The sequence below is a fragment of the Pyrgilauda ruficollis genome, unplaced genomic scaffold, assembly GCF_017590135.1.
Source record: "Pyrgilauda ruficollis isolate IOZ18807 unplaced genomic scaffold, ASM1759013v1 scaffold71, whole genome shotgun sequence".
NCBI classification, from domain to species: domain Eukaryota; kingdom Metazoa; phylum Chordata; class Aves; order Passeriformes; family Passeridae; genus Pyrgilauda; species Pyrgilauda ruficollis.
Genome location: NW_024528933.1, coordinates 2,520,228 through 2,540,338, shown reverse-complemented (window position 1 = coordinate 2,540,338; position 20,111 = coordinate 2,520,228). Strand labels below are relative to the sequence as shown.

The 20,111-nt window shown below is 38.7% G+C and overlaps 1 protein-coding gene across 5 annotated transcripts in view; it reads right to left on the bottom strand.

Annotated features, from left to right (window-relative positions):
* Window positions 1-3,147: 3,147 nt before the first annotated feature.
* The window catches only part of PSIP1 (PC4 and SFRS1 interacting protein 1), a 36,700-nt gene continuing 19,736 nt past the window's right edge, over window positions 3,148-20,111 (bottom strand). For all 5 annotated transcript variants that reach the window (XM_041485575.1, XM_041485574.1, XM_041485578.1 and 2 more), the window contains exons 9-17: window positions 18,707-18,782; window positions 17,619-17,844; window positions 16,885-17,003; window positions 14,690-14,745; window positions 13,494-13,564; window positions 9,830-9,931; window positions 8,913-9,132; window positions 5,976-6,087; window positions 3,148-3,920 (exon numbers count right to left, since the gene is read on the bottom strand). In XM_041485575.1, the coding sequence (XP_041341509.1) occupies window positions 3,857-3,920; window positions 5,976-6,087; window positions 8,913-9,132; window positions 9,830-9,931; window positions 13,494-13,564; window positions 14,690-14,745; window positions 16,885-17,003; window positions 17,619-17,844; window positions 18,707-18,782 (1,046 nt within the window). In that variant the 3' untranslated portion in view covers window positions 3,148-3,856. The remainder of the gene's footprint in view (window positions 3,921-5,975; window positions 6,088-8,912; window positions 9,133-9,829; window positions 9,932-13,493; window positions 13,565-14,689; window positions 14,746-16,884; window positions 17,004-17,618; window positions 17,845-18,706; window positions 18,783-20,111) is intronic.

Sequence of the window (20,111 nt, the reverse complement as noted above, 5' to 3'; positions counted from 1 at the left end):
ATTTTAAGCTGTAGTAAACCCATTCTTGAAGTGGGGATGCTGTTGTTGAAGTTAACTCTGCTTAAATTTTGTGCACAGCTGTGTTTTCTTTCTTAAGAAAGAATCAGCGTTATTCCTTGTGAGACTTTAAGTGACTGCCCAGTCAGTCTCAGCTCTTATGTTTGTATCTTTCAAGAGACACAGTTCAGGGCCATTCAGGCATCTTGGAAGGTGAGATGACCCATTCTACAATTATGTCAGGTTATTTAGGTTATTTCTGGTTTGCAAATGGGCAGTACATTTAGGCAGCAAAAACCCAAGCAGCTGTATGGACAGAGTGATTGCATCACACAATCAGGACCTTCATCTCTGCACCCAATGTCAGTTAACTCTGAAGCAGTGGCAAGGTGCTCCATTATCTCTGAAACAGTTGTGACAGATTAGTTACCTTATCAATACTTGTGTGAAAACTAGGTGGATTTGGCAATTCAGCATCCTTGTCAAATATAGAGTACTTTTTTTTTTTTTGGTATAAGGTTTGATAAAAAGGGATAGTAGAAAATGAGAAATGTTTTATGTGAGGATTTCCAGTAACATCTTTACAGAAATACTTTCAAAGGTAAAACTGGGTTGATTTTCTTGAGGTTTGAATAAAGTACATCTTATGACTAGCTGGAATGTGGAAATCCACGAAGTCCAGCATATAGTGGCTAACCTCTATTTGTAAGCTAAATGGGAATGCTGCTTATCTGATAGTCAAGCTGTACAGCCATGTCAGTCATTCCCCTTAACATCAGTCTGTTGTGAAGTGCTGGATTGCCAGAAGTCACAGTCTATGGAGGCCAATCATTGTGGCTGTTTGCCAAAGACAGTTTCGTATTGGAGCTGCCATGGTCATTGAACTTGCAGGTTTAACTTCAGGTGTTGTCTTCAAGATCTGAAACAAACACAGGAGCGAGCAACCTCACAATGTCAGAAGCCAACCTGGCAAAGCAGGAGGCCAGGTTAGCTGAGTAGGGATATTCTTTTTGAGTCCAGGCAGACCAAGAAGGTGTGTGCTTGGTGAAGCAAGGACAGGGGACATGCATGTGAGGAATACAGAGATGGTGCTCCCTGCTGTAGGAAGAACATTCATGTGATCAAAGCTCAGCTGGGATTGAAGCTTTCCAGAACTGTGGGCACAATAAAAAGAGGGTGGTTTTTTTAATATATCAATAGCAAAAGGCAGTGCAGAAAAGACATTGGCCCTCACCTACAGGATGAGGATGGTCACCTCACCATCAGGGACACAGACAAGTCAGAGATGATACTGCTTTCTTTGCCTTTCTCTTCAACATGGGTTATGGGGCATGGGGGTCTCAGTGTCCTGAGCTGGAGGACCAGGACTCTGAGAATGATCAGCTCCTAGTGGACCCTGAACTTGTGCAGGATCTGCCGGATCCCTTGTAAGTGTTTGGGGCTTGATGGGATTTGTCCAAGAGTACTCAAAAGAGCTGTCTGATGTCACTGCAAGGTCTCAATGATTTTTTTATGATTTTGGGAATTTGGAGAGGTCCCAGTCAATTGAAATCTGGCTAACATTGTTCCAGTTTTCAAGAATGGCAAGAAGGATGACCCTGAAAACTACAGACCTGTCAGTCTCATTTCAGTGACTGGTAAAATTGTGGAGATTATTCTTTGAGTTCCTGAAAACACCTGAAGGACATTGCAGGTTTCAGCCAGAACCAGCACAGCTTCATGACTGGAAAGTCCTGCTTATGAAACCTTATTTCCTTTTATGACAAAGTAACACACCTAGGTAGTCAAGGGGAGCCAGAACATGTAATCTTTTAGCATTTCAGTAGCTTTCAATACTTTCACAGTATCTTCCTCAATAAAAAAAGTCCTGTGCACAAGACAATAAATGCCTTGTGAGCAACTGGCTCATGGGTTGGGCACAGGGGATTTCAGTGACAGCTGGCAGCAGACTGGTGACCTGTCACTGCTGGGGTTCTAAAGGGCTCCATCCTTGGCCCTGTGCTCTTCATCCCCTGTTAACAATCTGGATGCAGGAGTTGAAGAGATACTGTGTAAGTTTGCCAGTGGTATTAAACTGGGAGAAGCTGTTGACTCCCTCAAGGGCAGGGAGACCCTGCAGAGAGACCTTCATAAAGTGGGAAGGCTGGGCAGTCAATAAACATGAAGTTCATCAAGGGAAAGTGCCAGATTCTGAGATGCACCAGGGATGGGGCAACCCTGGATGTATGGACAGACTGGGAAATGAGAAGCTGGAAAGCAGGGCCATGGAAAGGGACCTGGGAGTCCTGGTTGATGGCAAGTTGAACATAGGTCAGCAGTGCCCTGGCAGCCAAGAGGGACAGCCCTGTCCTGGGTGGCACCAGGCACAGCATCGCCAGCCAGGCAAGGGAGGGGATTGTCCTGTTCTGCTCTGAGCTGGGGCAGCCTCACCTCCAGTGCTGGGGGCTGGTTTGGGTGTTACAATATGAGACATGAAACTGTTAAAGAGTGTCCAAAGGAGGGCAGTGAGGATGGTGAAGGGCCTTGAGGGGAGGTTGTATGAGGAATGGCGGAGGTCACTTGGTCTGTTCAGCCTGGAGGAGACCGAAGCAAGACTTCATCACAATCTACAACTTACGAGGGGAAGAGGAGGGGGGCAGGCACAGATCTCTTCTCTGTGATCAGTGACAGGACCTGAGGGAAGGGCCTAAAGCTGTGTCAGGGGAGGTTTAGGTTGGATATTCAAACAGCCAGAGGGTGTTTGGGTACTGAAACAGCTCCTCAGGGAAGTGGTCACAGCACCAGTATAACAAAGTTCAAGAAGTGTTTGGGCAATGCTGTCAGGCACATGGTGTGTCCTGTGCAGGGCCAGGAGTTGGGACTTTGATGTCTATGTGTATTCTAAGGATTTTCAAACTCTAATTTCTAACCTGGCTGTCCTCTGTCAAATACTACAAACAAGTTGTTACAGTATTGGGCAACGTTTGTGTTTCAAGAAACACACTTCAGAGAGGTTTGTACCTGTTCTATTCCCTTTCATGCCTCCAGGAGTTAAAACACTTTACCAGTGTTTGTTAACATGCTAGTTAGAGGTGCCCAGGTTAATGCCAAAGCAAAATAGTACTAAAACCAGACTCATGTTTGTCCTATGAATGGTTCTATACAAGGATGTCTTAATCAGTTTGAAATTCTTTAATTCCATAAATCGTTCAAGACAGTGTTTTCCAACCATTCTGCATCAACTGGTTCTGTGGGAACACCACATTTTTCAGTATACTTACTATAACAAAAGCAAACCATAAAAGTCACATTGCAGTAAATTGGCACAATGCATTTTGCAAGAACAGAACTAAACTTATTTTAAAAAAACAAACAATGAAGTATACTCATACATTAACATTGTAACAGCTATAAAAATGCCGCTTTCAACTCCTACAAAACACAGTGAAAAGACATCCCCAACAAGAGTTGAAAAACTGCACAGAGGTAAGTATCATAGGAAGAGAGGTTTTATACAAATGAAGCAACTGGAGAGTTAGAAGTATTTACACTTTTTCCTGCTATTAACTAGACAAACACACAGTAGTAAGTTAAAAATATACTACAACTCTAAGTCCTGTAACATGTAAGCATTTTCTAAGTGGGATTTTCATCTTCTGAAATGTGTTACCTGTTAATACTGGATATAACTATTGGCAAAAGTGTTTAAATACTTTAAAACCAAGATTAAAGGGACTTTTATTCCACAAAATTTAACTTCAAAATACTATGCTTATAAAATTATTTAGAATTTCAGCAGTCTATAGATTTCAAATGCAAAACTTAACAATCCTCTTTAATTTGTAATTAAAAAAACCCAAACAACAAAACTTCAGTGATGTCATTTGTTTTCAAAGGCAGAATCATCTGCTGGCTTTTCAAGCTCTCTCTCTTCACCACACGTCCTAGAAACAAAATAAAGCAACGTTATTGATCACATACATACAAAGGCAGCAAGCAAGACTTATTCCAGGTGATTGCACAGTCTAGAGCAAGCGATGCTGATGAACACTCAGCAGCACATGAAGCCTGGAAAACTGAGGCTGTTAGCAATGCCAGCTGTTATGTTACCCAAACAACGCCCTCAGATCTGAAGCTAAGCTGGCAGTGAGTGGCATCACTATTGATGTATGTGATGGGCTGTGAAGGGCAGTCATGCAGAGCTCCATTTCTATCTGTACTCTGTGTCAGTTTAGGTGGAAAAGTGCTCTAGCTTAACATGCCCTATCTCCTGCCACTGAAATCCACTGTATCCTCGAACACTGAGGTAACCTCGTGGGGCAGTATGTATTTGTACAAAAAACACCCTGAAAAATGTCCTTAAGTGCCAATCAGATCAGAAATTTTGTTACAGAACTTTTTTCAAAATTTCTGAATTACATCTTCAGAAAGGCACAGACTTTCTTCCCTCTAGCAGAGGGAGGAATGTTCAGAACAAAATACAGTCCTGTGATTTAAGAGGTTTACCAGCTCTTTGCTTAGAGTGAGCCACAAAGGTGTTTTGGACATTATTTATTTTGTTTACTCATTTCTCACTTATAAGAAACCAAATATTGCAAATAAAAATGTAGAAAAAATACTGATTGAAAGGAAGTTTGTATGCTGTAGAGTATGAAGCTTGACCTCAAACATGTGGATGCATTTCTCAACACGCAGTGTATTTGCAAGGAGTTTCTTTAAAAATCTGGTTTGTTGCTGTTAGCTACCAGTAAGTCCAAAGACCCCGTGTCCAAGTAGCCATACAGTACTTTTTTGGAAAGTGGGTTTCTTTATCAAAGTCAAAGATCATTGGAGTGTGGGTTCAAATCCACAGCAAACACCACACACACACTTAATACAAAAGTTTATTTAATTTGTTTAAGCAGGGGGCTAGAATATAACCTATATGAGAACCTACACTTGTAACTCCACTATGTTCCTGTAGCATGCTGCTTGTTCAGACCAAGTGAGTATTCAGCATAACTGGTTGAAAACTCCCAAATCCAGTTCAGTATTTCTGAGGCTGCCTCACAGTAAATACCAGATAAATTTTCATCTTAAATGTTTTTTTGTGTTGTTTTGTTGTGTTTAAGTTTACCTTACTGTAAATAACAGTCAATATTCCACTCTTTTGCGTAATTTTAACTTGGCAGATAGCCAAAAGAATGCGAGGTAGCTGCAGCTTCTCCTGATGTGCATGAAGATAGTGACGAAAGGAGTTTGCTCAATACATAGTGCTGAACAAAAAGAATCTTGAGAGCAAGGTACAGAGTGTCTGGAGAAAGCAAAGGGTACTTCAAATTTGTTACTAAATTCTATTAAGTGTTTCTCTTTCTGTAAGAGATTCATTGCTTGTTGTTTATGTTTACAAAACGTATTTTTTGCTGCAACCAAGGTTTAAATACTTAATGCCAGACAAATTCAAGCATTCTTACTGTTTTGTGTTTAAAATGGTAAGTGCATCCACCTCTATAAAGCATTCAGACTTCTGGAATTTCACAGGTTTAAGTCCTAGCCTGCAGTTTACCTGCATGAGTGATGTTTATAGCCAAACTGTAGAAAATGATTTAAAGTAGCTGTCTATTGATGACAATACATTAGTTCACAAAAAATTAAATAAATCTCATTAGTTTCTATAAGACGTGGTTCAGACTTCCTTTGATTCCAACTTAATAGCCTAAAACACAGAAAAAAGCTTTTACTTTGCTCAGGTCCACCACATGCTGATTCTCTGCAATAGAAGGACATCCTGTAGTGTTTTTTAAGTCTCCACCACAGCAGCAAGTGAAATAACGTTTAAAATATTCATTCAAAACTTAAACACAAGATTTGCGCACTGTTACTCTCTAAAGCTGAGAGTAAACTCTGTGAAGAAAACAGTACCTCAATATGGTTAAGCAACTTCAATCTACTGCTGTCCTATTTTACATGACTAAGCTAGAGCAGAACAGATCCTCAGATCAATGAGGTTATTAACTCACTTTTTCTTACTGCCAACTTCATGCCTATCTTTCCTTTCTTCAGCACTTTCTCCATTGTGCTGTGACTGGTTGGTGTCCTGCGCTTCAGACCCTCCATTCAGAATCTTTGAACCTTTAAAATGAAAGAGCAGAAAAGTGGTACTTGCAGGGAAAAGACTGTATTATAAGAACCCCCAATAATTTCTTTACCTTAATCAAATAAAACATTATAAATATTTCCCCCTCACCCTGATACCCAAGCAGCTGAAACAATACAAAAGACACTAACTGATATGGTTTCAGCTTCTGAACATCCCATGCAATGTGCCTCATCCCATGAGAATTTAACGGCTTGTATTTTTAATGCAATTTCAATTTCTTCCTGTGCTTGCTAGGCTACAGATCACAGGCCTACTGCTTGTTTGTATTCTGAGCAGTGGAAGAATATAATTCAGTAGTAAATTCATTTTACCACTCTAACCGGGTCAGTTAATTTTGGGGATTCTTGTTTCTTTAACTGGTGAAGTTATTAGTTCCATCACATCTCATTTACTCTTGACTCCAACAAATTACGCGCAATCAAAATACAAGTTATATACATAGAAGTGTTTAATGATAGCATGGATTTTTCAAGCAGGAAAGCAGCACTAGCTGGAAGGTGTATTTAGTGAAGTCAATGCAAAAATATTTAACATCTTTTAGGATTTCTGTGATGACTACATGTTTTGCTGTGGTATTATGAGCCAGTGAGTTTTGAATGAGTTGAGGAACATCATTCTCTGAAGTGATGAATTTTACTTAAGTTGCAGACTTATAAAAGAACTCCTGTATTAAACTACTGAGCTACAGTAAGAAAAAAAGACAAGGTGTTATTCATCTGAATTTTTACTGTTTATCTGTTTATACTTGCTCAGAATCAGTTCTGAACTCAAAAGCCACAGAAGAAATTGGATAAAACAGTAAATGCAAATTTTGAAAAGTAAAATTCCCTTGTTACAAAGCAGATAATCTGATGCTGTACATGAAGTACCACCAATTACAGCGTCATTCTGTATTGATCATCATTGTGAAGATAGTCAGGGTACAGCAGTTAAGTTTTTAAAAGGGCACAACAACACATGTAAGGATCAGATTTTCTTTTCACAGCAAATAAAGAAAAAACTACTTCCATAAAATACCCATCTACTCTGATAGAACTTCTTCCCATTCTCCATGTGACTGGGCAACAACATGGCATTTCACTGTGTTCTGCTGAAGTTGTGTTAACCTTATCTGGAGTGGCTTCACTAGCCAGACTATGCCCAGAAAGCCTCTCAGTGTAGTTTCTTTGTTAAAGTATTAGTTGTGCTATCACTGGTTTGGGGAAAGATCTGTATGGAACCTCTACTTCATCACATATTCTCTCACCAGAAAATGGTTGGACTTTAATCATCCTTGCTTTCTTAAAAATTGCAAGTATTGTGATATTACTACTATAGTTGTGTTGAATCCTTGGCACCTCAATTACAGCAATTTATTTAGTCTTGATCTGGGTGGTGTAACTTTTAAATTATTTTCTGGAAAAAAACGCCAGTTCTGCTCCCAGAATCAATTTCAAAGTAAATGTAGTTTCTGTGAGGTGCTTGTGGAGATCAAGGATCTAAATAACTTGAATAGCTGAGTAGAATTCCTACATTGGAACACAGCTTTCCAGTGTGTCTGTCTCATTTTGTTCCTCTGTTTAAAAATGTATATATTTTAGTTAAATGTATATATTTTAGTTGATTTAAAGTTACTATTGAGCATGCTTACTATGGAAAGCTTTTGATATTCTGCTGTACAAGTGCCCATGATTGATGTGGAACTGTGCTGTTAAGAGCATAAATACATGCCATAAATGATTATTTCTTTACTGTTAGGCTGAACTACTGAAGTTGTATCAGGGAAGTAACACAGAAGTGGTTAAAAGTTGCAGCTACACATGGTAGAGAATGTATGACATAGAAAGAGGCTAAGGAAGGAAAGTAAGCAGTTTCGAGTTCTCATTCAGTGGCAGAAGCTTAGGTACCCAAAAACTACTGGAGGAATTGAACATTGTGCTGGTTTTGGCTGGGGTAGAGTTAATTTTCTTCATGGTGGTGAATATGGGGCTGTGTTCTAGATTTGTGCTGAATGCAAAGTTGATAATACAGAGATGTTTTTTTACTTCTGAGCAGGGCTTACACACAGCAAAGCCTTTTTATGTCCCCACATTGGGGAAGAAGCTGCGGGGACATGGGAGGTGACACAGCCAAGACAGGTGACCCAAACTCACCAAAGGGACGTTGCAGACCATATGGCATCATGCGCAGTATGTGAAGTAGGGGGGAAGGAAGGGGGAATATATTTGAGTGATGACATTTGTTTTCCTATTATGTGTGGGGTCCCTGCCCTCCTGGGGATGGCTAAACATCTGCCTGCCCATGGGAAGCACTGAATTAATTCCTTGGTTTGCTTTTATGTGGACAGCTCTTGCTTTCCCCAGTTAACTGCTTATCTCCACCTGTAAGTTTTTTTCCTTTTACGATTCTGAGTCTCTCCCTGATCCTACTGGCGGAGGAGTGAGCAAGTGAGGGGCTTGGCTGCTGGCTTGGGCTGAAGTGCAATGGTTGTATGCCATTCTACCTCACATTTAATGTTTTGGGGTTTTTTAAAAATTCTGTAACATTATCAAGTTACATAATTTACAGAAGTAAAATTTGCAAGACCTAATTTTTGCAAAAGCCATTTCCTTTAGCCAATTGAGATAAAATGGTCATGGTAAATGTTACGTTGAATTTGAAAGTTCATTGTAGCAGTACTGTCCTTGAAGACTTCAGATATGAAAAGGTTTTCATAGACTGGTTAAATTCCTGCATCAAGGATATTTCGAAGCTGGCTCAGAAATTAATGGAGACTAAGTCTTTTATGTGGCAAGAAAGTAAAGCCACAATGACTTACCTGTTTGGTCTTTTTCCTTTTCAGTTTTTTTGTTTGCTCCTTTCTTCCCCTGTTCTTTGGTTTTATTAGCTTCTTCATGCTGCTTTTGCTCAGCAAGTGATTTATTCAGTACTTGGGAAAGAACAGAATCTCCTTCCCCAACCAGAAACATGGTCTTGAACTTGTTATACAGCATTGTAGACTTCTCCATGATAACTTGGCTAATTTTAAATTTCCGTATCTGAAATCAAAGTAATAAAACAGGTTCCACTTAGGTCCTTAAATATATGTGTAATTTCATTACACACTAGCTTAAATTCATTTAACCTACAATGAGATCATAGACTTTTACACCTGAAGTGTCACAGAACTGCCAGGTTGAAAGGGCCCTCAAAAGATCTCCTGGTCCTACCCTCCATGGGAAAGGGACCACATTATCAAGCACCCTTGATCCCATCACAATTTGAAAACCTCTAGTGATGGAACTCCACCACATCCCTGAGGAGGCTGTTATAGTAAAACAATTGTTCTTACTGTAAAAAAAAAAAACAAAACAAAACAAAAACCAAAAACCAAAAAACAAAAAACAAATAGTTTTTTAGTATCAAAATAAAACCTTTCCCAGTGCAAATTGCCCTGCATCTGTTGAAGACAAAAGCCTCGACCCTCTCTTTGCAGCAGCTCTTTAAACTGCTGGAATAGTGTGATGACTTCTCCAGGAAGGAAGGAAGGAACTCAACCCTTTAGTCTTTGGTTATAGGGCAGGTTCTCCAGCCCTCCGATCATCTTGATGGCCCTCCTCGGGGCCCTTTGCAGTCTATCTGCATCATTATTGATCTGCAGGGATTCACACTGGACAGAGTACTCCAATAGTAAATAAAGCTGGTATCGATTTAAGAAAACATACACTCTATGTTAACTAACATTGAAAATCTCACCTTCTTGAGAGTTAAGATCATCTCTGTATGTTTCTGAGCTTGTTGCATTGTGATTTGAAGGGATGCAAGCTCATCAAGAGCCTCAATACACCTGTTTACATCCTGTATATAAACAAAAAATTAGTCTGAAGACTTACATGTTAGTAATCTTTAATTAGCCATACTAATCTAACTTCTGTACTCAATGACATCTTCCCATAATTATTTCTCCCTTAATTTGACTATGGACTTAATTTTAGAACAATTTATATAGTCAAACTTGCCAACAAAAATTTAACACCAGTTGTCTCTTAGCTACTCCCATAAAAGGCAGATTATGTTTAATTAAGTTGTAACATTTAACAAGAATTTTATGCTTTCAACATACATAAAAAGCAAGCTTTATGCTGTTTTCATGATTCTAGAACTTCTATGCTCAAAGCTGTTCACCATAGTCAGGCTTTACCATGCAGTTTTTCACAAGTGATTAACCACTGAGAAGGCAAGAAAGCATTGTAGTTAATACAAAGAACTGTCGTTATACACTCCCTGCCACTCAGTATGCTTTGCCCTCTTTTTAAGTAAGTTTTCACAGATGCACCACCATCCAAGTCTGAGGGGCTCAGCCATGCCCTGCAGTGGTTCCTTCACTGGAGCACGCTGGAACTGATTAAGTCCAGCACAAGGCATTCCCCCACTACCTCACTACCAGAACCTTGCTTCCAACACCCAGCACAGCTCTGTGTTTCACTGGCTGGAACAGCTTGCTGCTCCTCATGCCATACTTCTTCACTCTACGCTTATTTTCTTATCTTTGTATTTTCTCCAGATTGAACACTCACAGCTCTCTTGGCCTCCTCTTTTTCAAGCTGCTAATCCATCTTTGTGGCCCTTTACTGAGTACCCTACAGTAGGTCCATGTCTCTATTGTTCTAGGGAGCCTAAAATACAGTCCAGTGTCTCATCAGTGCCAAGCAGAGCACAACCACCACACTCCTTCCACGTTCTGGCATCTCTCTCTAATACAGCCCACTTTAGCCACAGAACTGTATTGGCGGCTCATGTTAAGCTTAGTGTCCACCAATACCCCCAGGTCATTTTCTGACAAGCTGCTATTCAGCCACCCAGTGCTCAGCCCATGCTGGAGGCATGGGGTTATTGCTCCACAGGTGCACTACTGGAACTGAAGTTGATGAAGTTCCTGTTGGCCCATTTCTCCAGCCTGTTCAAGTCTCTCTGAATGGCAACATTCCCATCAAACCTTTGATTTCAGTTTTGTATCATCTGCAAACTTGCTATAGATGTGGCTTGTATCATCCGAGTCTTTAATGACATGTTTTAATAGTACTGACTAGTAATGACTAGCCTCTAGCTGCACTCTGCCACCGATTAGTATTTTGTGCCCTGCTGTTCAGCCAGTTTTCAGTCCATCTTTTCATCTGCCTTTTTAGTTCAGACCTCTTAAGTTTATCTTTGAAGCTGTCCTGAGGGACAGTGTCAAAAGCCTTTTTAATCTTAACAGAAACAATATCCACTCTTTCATCCACCAAGCTGGTCATCTAACAAAAGGACATCATTTTAGTCAAGCATAATTTCATCTTCATTGTGCTGACAACTCTCAGAGCTCTTACTGTACTTCATATCACTGGAAACAATTCCTAGGAGGATTTGTCCCATCACATTTCAAGAGACTGGTCTGAGACTGACTGGTCTGTAGTAACCTAGATGAGTGTGACATTTGCCGTCTTCCTGTCCTCAGGAACCAGCCCCTCATCACCATGACTTTTCAAAAACAAAATGGAGTGGACGGACAATGATATCATCCAGCTCCTCCAGCACTCTTATGCTTATTCTGTACTGGGTCTCTGTCCAAATGCTCTCTAATTTAATCTTTGTCCTCTGAGCATCAAGGTTTTCTTGTTTTAATCTTCCCATGGCCTCAGAGACCTAGGATTCCTGAACAGAATTGTACAAGGAAACTGAAGTCAAGAAGACACCGGTTACCTTAGTCTTTTTCAGTACTTGTTACCTCCTATTTCACTAGAGTGCCTATCTCTGTATTCCATTCAGCAGTAGGCCCACATTTTCCTTGCCTTTAAGATGAATCAGCCTTGAGAAGGAGGTAATCCCTAAAAGTGAGCCAGATCTCTTTGTCCTGTCTTCCCTCTAGCATGGTCTCTCAAGAGATTCTTCCAAGCAGATCCCTGTAGATGTGAAAGTCTGCTCTCCTGAGTCCAGGGCTGTGATCCTTTTCTCATCCTGCTCCCTTCTCCCTGAACTTCACTATCACAGTCACTGCAGCCAAGGTTGCCCCTGACCTTCATATGCCTGACCAGATCTTTGCTGGAGGATCAGGTTTTGCCATATCAACTCCTTCATCACCTGTGTTAGGCAATTACCAAACTCCAGAAGCTTCCTGCATTGCTGTGTTATCTGCATGTCCCTTCAGCAAATACCAGGATGTTTTAAGCTTCCAGTTAGAATCAAAGGTGTCTCCCCATTGTCTTAAGATTACTTAATTCTCTACTTCTCTTTGATAGGTGATCTGCAGAAGATATTCTCAGTTTGTCACTCATTTGGTTTGCCCATTAATCCTGACCCGTAAGCTCCCAGTTGGACCATCAGCTGTCCCAGTGCAAAGCTCCACACATTTCAACTGATCTCTCACATAAAGTTATTTTTCATCTTGTCTTCCCAGCACCTGTATTTCCTAAAGAGCCTGTAAACATATAAGGCAAGGCTCACCTCACTTCTACTGGAATCTGATACCAATGAAACCACAGCCCTGTAACTGCAGAGAGATGTCCAGTTCCCCACAGCTGCTCCTCATATGCTATGTATTAGTGTACAGCTATCCCTAAGAGAAACACAGTTGTGGTGACATTCCAGAAAGGTTATGAGAGTTTTCCTTATGCTGGGCTACCAGCAATTCCTGATTCAATGTGCTGATGCTTGTGGTCATGCTACTTCAGTCCTGTTCTGCAATTCTGTTGATTACAAAGTCAGTTTACATCATCCTGCTGACATCTGTTTACATCTGATTGCCATCCTGCTCCACCATTTCCTCCTCTGCTACCATTCCCAGTTTGATACTGTTTAACCAGGCTGGCCAGCCCATTGGCAGCTCTGCTTTTGGGTGGATCCTGCCACATCTTAGCACACCTATCCACTCCTTTGTGAGATCTCTCTTCAATAAAGGGATCACCACCTGGGTGCCCAACCTGAAAACCTGTAGCAGCAAACAAATAGTCATAAGGCCAGAAAGCCTCAAACATCTGTCAGTAACATTTCAAACCCAAACCCCTTACAAGCAGCAGATTTCCCTTGACAGTAAGTGCAGTCAGTGGACTGGAGCCCTAATCACTTGCATCCTGCTACTGCATCCAATGTCCTGGTGTTTCCACACAGCTCATCAAGCTCACCTGGCACCAGATGTCCTATCTGACCTAATTCTATCTCAATGCTTCTGGTAAATAATTTATTATGTAGCATTTTCACACAAAACAGATTTCATGTACTGACACTTATCTTTTACTGCCCACAGTAACCACATTTAAGCACTAGTTATCTTTCATATGGAAAAAATGCCTTTCATTTTCAGAGTATTAATTAAAAACAAGAACACATGCCAAGTATTTCCTACTGGAATTTGAAACATGAATCAGTTTTAAAAAAATATACTTACAAGATTATCAATTTTCAGGGAATTCTTTATTTCTGCATGTATCCTTTGAAGCCTAGAATCCACCGAAGTTTCTGAAGATTAAAAATAATACTCATGAACATTTGTTAATCACATCAGGTTTGCTTTTGCAGAAATAATTCCACAAGAATGAACCTCATACAGAATGCAGAAGAAAACAGGCAGACATCCTACATGCAGGTGCACACATAAATACAATCAGAAAAAAAGTACACAGCTTTTTAAAACTGAACATGATTGGTAACCCACACAATTTTTTCCTTAGGAGTTAGTTACAACTGAAAAGAATTTTCTATTCCAAAACACAGCTGTCACTCTCTAATTGTAGGCCAGTTTAACAAGAAATTTTAATAAATTTTAAGAGTTACAACTGGAAGACCTTCCATGACAGACACCTGGATATTGATGGTTTGTTATTGATGGTCACAATTCAAGTTACAGTCCAAATCCATCCAAATAAAATGTTTTCAGTACACATGCTTCACAAGTGTGAAAGATGAATGGACATGGCATTCCCTAATTCACATGCTGAATGTCTGCTTGGATTTGGTAAATATTCTGAACAATAAAGCAAGCAGTTTTCTTTAAGTCAAACCCATCTTGGATGGGTTTTGCCCTCTTGCAGCAACATTAGGTTGAGTGGAGTCCATGACACTGGATCTGTACGATACTACAAATTACAGATTATAGACAGTGGTTTGGGTTGCCCTCAAAGATGGGAGTACTGAAAAAGGAATTACTGATCCCTGTGAAGGTCAGTCAGCAGGGAAGACCATAGTAATCTGAATCTAAGCCTCCTACTTAGTGAGAGGTAGTATCTAAATAGTTTCAAGAGGTCCCTCAGAGTATTGTGTTATGAGAAGATATAAAGGAAAAAATTATGGAAATAACTGAGGTGATTTATATCAAAGAATAAAAGATTTTTTCTCATGTTCACAAACAGAAGAGACTGGGATTTAAAAGGTCAAATGACAGTGAAGAATAGCAAAGACCTGTTCTACTGCACTGCACTGCAGGAAGAACATGTAAGAATAAAAATGAATTGTTTCACAGACCTGAAAGAAGAATCATGGATCAAACATCTCAGACTGAGACCACACAGCCACCCTCAGCAGTACAATACCTTATCCACGAAGAAATTCCATTCAAAAAGTACTGGTTAGATTCTCTGAACTAACCTCTCTTCTTCTCAATCTTCTTAACTTCTGCTTTCTTGCCTTCTTCTTTATTCTGCCTATCAAAAATGTTGAAATGTTTTTTACAATGTCGTGAAGCTTGCTTCCTGCGCCCCCCCCCCCAGTTTTTGGATAAAATACAATATTTTGACATATTATCTCTACTAAAACATCAGCATGCAAAAAGCACAAAGCACCAAACCCTGGTCTTCAAGGATGAAAAATTTAACCAAAATTAATTAGCTAAGATACTGAAGCTGCAAATTAAAGGATTTTAATAAACAAATAATCTCCAAACTGTGTTTTGGTTTTTGTTGCATAGTAGCATAACACATTAGCTGGTAAAATGGCCTTATACGGAACTAACTTAGGGAGAGAGAAAATATTTTAACTATCATGACAAAAGGAGTAGAATTATTTATCATTACCACAGGGAATTTATGGAGAGATCAATTAACCATAATCAGTTCCTATATGACTATTTTCTCAAATAATCAATTGTAACAGTATACATATCTTACAATTGGCCATAAATGTACCAGTAATAATTTAAAAGTTCTTGAAGGAAGTAGTAATACAGAAAAAAAAAATTTATTACAAATGCAGTGAAGCCTCCTTGATCTTTCCCCAGCTGTATCACTGAAAATAAAGCTGAGACTCAAAAAAATAACAAAAAAAAACCTCCATTCCAGTTATAGGATGAAGACAGGCAGAAATCTTTGAAACAAGCTTTTGAGGTCTTTATGCAGAGAAGATCATGAACTTCTGTTTAACTTTTGGCTGACTGAGGGATTTAAAAACCTACTTTCAGATTTTTTGTATTTCAGCATATCGTAACTAAATGTCCTGTGACTATTTTCTTCCTGTCATGCTAATATGCACACATAAAACATGTAGGTGTGCATGTCTTCCATGTTTCTTTCATAAAGAACACAAAACTTACCTACTTCCACTGGCAGCACAATTACAACAGTACAGATAAACTTTGTATATGTACAGAATGGTGTGCAAAGCACCTTAACTAAATAAATACTAATGAAGTAGCACCAGAAGATGGAAACTACACAGATGAACAAAACAATCAAAACACATATCAGCCTATACTAGTTTTACTTTTTATCAATATTAAGTTTTGTGGTATTAGTCATCAACTGTAATTAATTATGCATTCACTACTTCTTTATCTCACTGAAACAAAACTATCTACCCTCCAATGCACAAAATATGACAGCTATGTAAAAGCAGAAATTTGATTGTTATAACTAGAATATTTATGTTAGGTCTGCAGAGGAATGAGAGGAAGAAGAGGAAAAATAGCTGGAGCATGAGAAAAGAAATAATCAAACTACATTTTTATTAGTGAATGTGAAAAAGATAGGGATTTTTTGTTACAGGTAAAGGGGACCTTAATTTTCTTCCTTTCCTCCAAATTTTTACCTTGTTCTTTCCCTTTCTTCTGCCCTCCCACCTATGGTGAGGATGAGAACATTAAGCTCTTGCAGTGCAGCTTCTTCACTCATTTGCAGAACAGTGAATGAATCAGATTTCTTCCTATTGCCCTACTCTCCAAGTTCCTGCTGGTATCTTCTCTCTATTCTTAAGTTTGATTTGAGTAATCTTCTAAAAGCAGTTTGTTCTTGGTATCAGTCAACTCGCTTTGCAATACTAGAGTAATTACTTTTTCCTTGTTCTGTTTGACAGCATGTGCTCCAACTGTCAGACAGAGAAGGAAATGCTTTCCTGATAACCTATGCATTCCATACCTCATCAAAAATCTATAACCACGGATTAACATGACCTACTAGGTTCTACCAATTTAATCTAAAAATTTTAAGAAAAATATAAGGCTGTCCTGAACAGTTTTTCACACTAACCCATTTCACATGGATATTCATAAGTTAGTTCTAAAGAGAACACAGCAGCTGTCCTCTGCTAGGGATTCTACATCAGTGAAAGACTGACATCACTTAATTTCTATGTTCCATTCTTCCTATTCTCCCATAACAGCACATTTTGGTTCAAGGAGCTTTTCACCTTCTCCTCAAAAAGAAGTTAAGATTGAAAAACCAAAAAGGGCAGGGGGAGATAACAGTAGAACAAAGTGCAAAACAGTTTGGAAGTTTTTCAGAAGTTTCACCTCCTGTTAGGTTCAAAATGCTCCTACAACTTGCATGCATCACATGTTAAAATAGACTCACGATTCAGATTCTGGCTGTTCCTCTTGCTTACGCTTTCTTTCTGTTACTTCTCTCTCATGCTGGCTTCTTACAGTGTTTCTTCTGTGAGCTGCCGGAAAGCTTCTTCCCCCTTTTTTCTTCTGTTTTCATATGGCATTTTATGATTGGAAAGATATGTAACATTGTTAAATTATTGTTTCTGTAAGCAGATGAAACTAAGTATCTTTGAAATAACTCTGCTCCATGGAGCAACCTGACAAACAGAGCTTTCCCTGAAGCTAAACACAATTTCACTAGTCCTTTCTCCTTTTTTTCTTTTCAAAACTAAGCACCAGAGGGCAATGCTAAGGGCAATACTGGCCACCAGGAAAATGAAGGCATTACAACTTGTTGGCTAGAGACAGGTTTGTACTTTTTAAAAATGTGATTTCAAGCCACGTGTTCTCCAGATGCACCCAAGGAAAACAACATCTGTCTTCCAGGGAGAACAGATAAAAAAAAAAAAAAAACTCCATAAGCCTCTTGACATTTAAATTCTTTGTTAAAAATACATCTTAGAAAATATGCTTTTATTAGAAAATATGCGAAGTTCCTGAAAGAATTATTTGAGAAAAATACAGTTCGGAAACGTCTATATATCTACACCAGCCATTCCAGACTCCTACTGTCATTAAGATTTAGCATTAACTTGAAGAAAGATCTCCAGTGATATTACATTCCTCTATAAAAAATTTATCAGGAAAGCAAAATTATACCTTGTCCCCTTCTTGTTCTTCTCCTTCATCTTCAGAATCAGAAGCTGATGCTGAACCCACTTTTGCAACATTCTTCCTTTTTGGTTCAGCTTCTTTCTTTCCTTCCTTTTTATCAAATTCCTTCTTTGATTTCTCCTCTTCCTTCTGACTTTCCTCATCTTTTTTCCCTTGCTTTTTGGGCTTTTCTTCTGCTCCTTTTTTCTTTGTCTTCTCCTCCTCATTAACACTAAAACAAAAAGAGTATTTAGGCATCACATCTATCATCTATAGTGACTTCAAAGAACAACATTCTAACTCAGGAAGCTGGGTCTTTTTAACCACAGAATAGTAAAATGATGAACTTAATTCACTTAACGACTCTTCAAAAATACTCTTTCTCTAAAAATGAAAACCCACTACCTGTGGGGGGGAAAAAAAACCCCCAGGAAATTAATATCAGTATGGAGGGCCTAATGAAGGTAACATTAATAGAAGTGTATAGATCCTAACCCAAGAAGTTATTTCTCAGTGGACTCCCCACACACAGATGGGTCTGTAGGACCCAAAGTGCATACACTGTAAACTAGGTTTATAAAGTATACTTGTTTAAGTTGTTACTATTCCAAAACCGTGTATCTGCCAATTTATAGAAAACTAAACCTATGTTCAACTTTTCCTTGAGTTACTAGAAGCACTAGACTTGACATAAAAACTGAAAAGAGCAAAACCAAAATTCAGGTAACTAACAGTGTTGCAATGTCATCAGAAGAGATTTCTGAAACAAAAATGTACAAAAAGAAAAACACTTTTATTTTTGTATGATGATATATTTTTTTCTTAATAAACATCTTTCCTGTTCACTCAGCATACAATCATATAAGGAATTTTGTACAGATTGGACAAGTTAGGAAGATTAAGATCTTCTCTCTTGTGTTTCAGAAATGTCCTTCCTTGAATGACTCTGTATTATAAGAACATCTACACAAACTGTAACTTATACTGAACACTAATGGGGCAAAAACGCTGTCAGGAGTAATAATTTACAAGTCTTAACATAAGGAGCAACACAGTTGACAATGAAGAAGCTTTATATTAAGAAAAAAACTCACAAGTCACCCTCTGAAAGACATGATGGTTTCACCAACTTGGGTCTCCCTCTTGGTTTTGGAACTTTTACTTCAGAAGCTAGTAGTTATACAGAAATAATAGGTTAATCCACAGCCACCATCTGTTCCTTGTCTATGTCTCAAGATACTTACTCAACAGACATAAGCCATGCTTAAATCAAAATATACACCCTAACTTTGTTACTGTACAGAATTCAAGTTAATTAAGTACCAAACTTAATAAAGATCTCTGTAAGTTAAAACGTTGGCAATTTTTTTAGCTGTCTGGTGAATTAAAAAAACTTTGATGGTTTATAGCCACAGGCTACTAATTCTTGTGCTTTTTGCAATCTACGCAGGTGCAAATGTGAAACATTTGTTTCACATGCTGTATAACTAAGATGAATCTTAAATTAGATAATGAGAAACCTGACATTAGAGACTGAAAAGCAGTCACTTATGTCTACATTTATAGTTTGTTGTCCATTAGTTTTACCCATATCTTGGGGCTTCCATCACTTTTCCAGCTAACAAATCACTGTCAAGAAGTTCTACCACCACACTACAGTGCAGATCAAATCTCTACACTTCCTCAGATTCACCATATTGATAAGAGTAAGATAAACAGCCTGCCTTCTTGGCACTTATGTACCACTAATGCTTGTCCTGTACCACAGTGACTGTGTTGTCAGGCAACCTAATATTCAGTGCTTAAACTCTTGTTTGTCTCAGCACAGAGCACTTTAAGCATCCTACCAACAACAGAAAATGCTGCATAGCGTATTTTCCAAAAAGGCTTTTCATATAGGAGGCAAAAGCATATCTTATGGCTGCTTTCCTGCTCTTACTGACAGTAGTTAGTCAAAGCCAGCAAAAAATTGTAAAGAAAAAACCACAAATACTAAAAATGCATATTTAGTACATGTAATGAAATAGCAGAGGGGGATGAATTAATACTTAATTTCCTCACTGCTTCCATGGCAAAAGTACTTAAAGTCTATTTAATTGTGGTTCCACTGTTTTTATATTGTCAGTAGATACAGAGGACTATAAATTATTTGTTTCCCTGATTAGGTGCTAATACGATGTACTTAACCGCTGCAAGAACTGTCTTCCAAAGCAGTTACCAGTGATCAAGAATATCTGCAAGCTTATCATTAAAGTGACAACAGATCATTGCTAATTTGAAACAAAACATTCCCAAAAAATCAGTTATATTTTCTTTTTATTTGCCTATAAATCACTGTATACTACCTTAAACATCTTTTTGAACAAATCTCTTCAGCTCTTATTTCGTTCTTCTTGTCCTCTGAACTCCACCTACAGGCTCCTTGTCCCCCCAGTTCTCATCTTTGTGTTTTATGGACCTTCTAACTCTATAATAGTATTTTACAGACTTTAATGAACA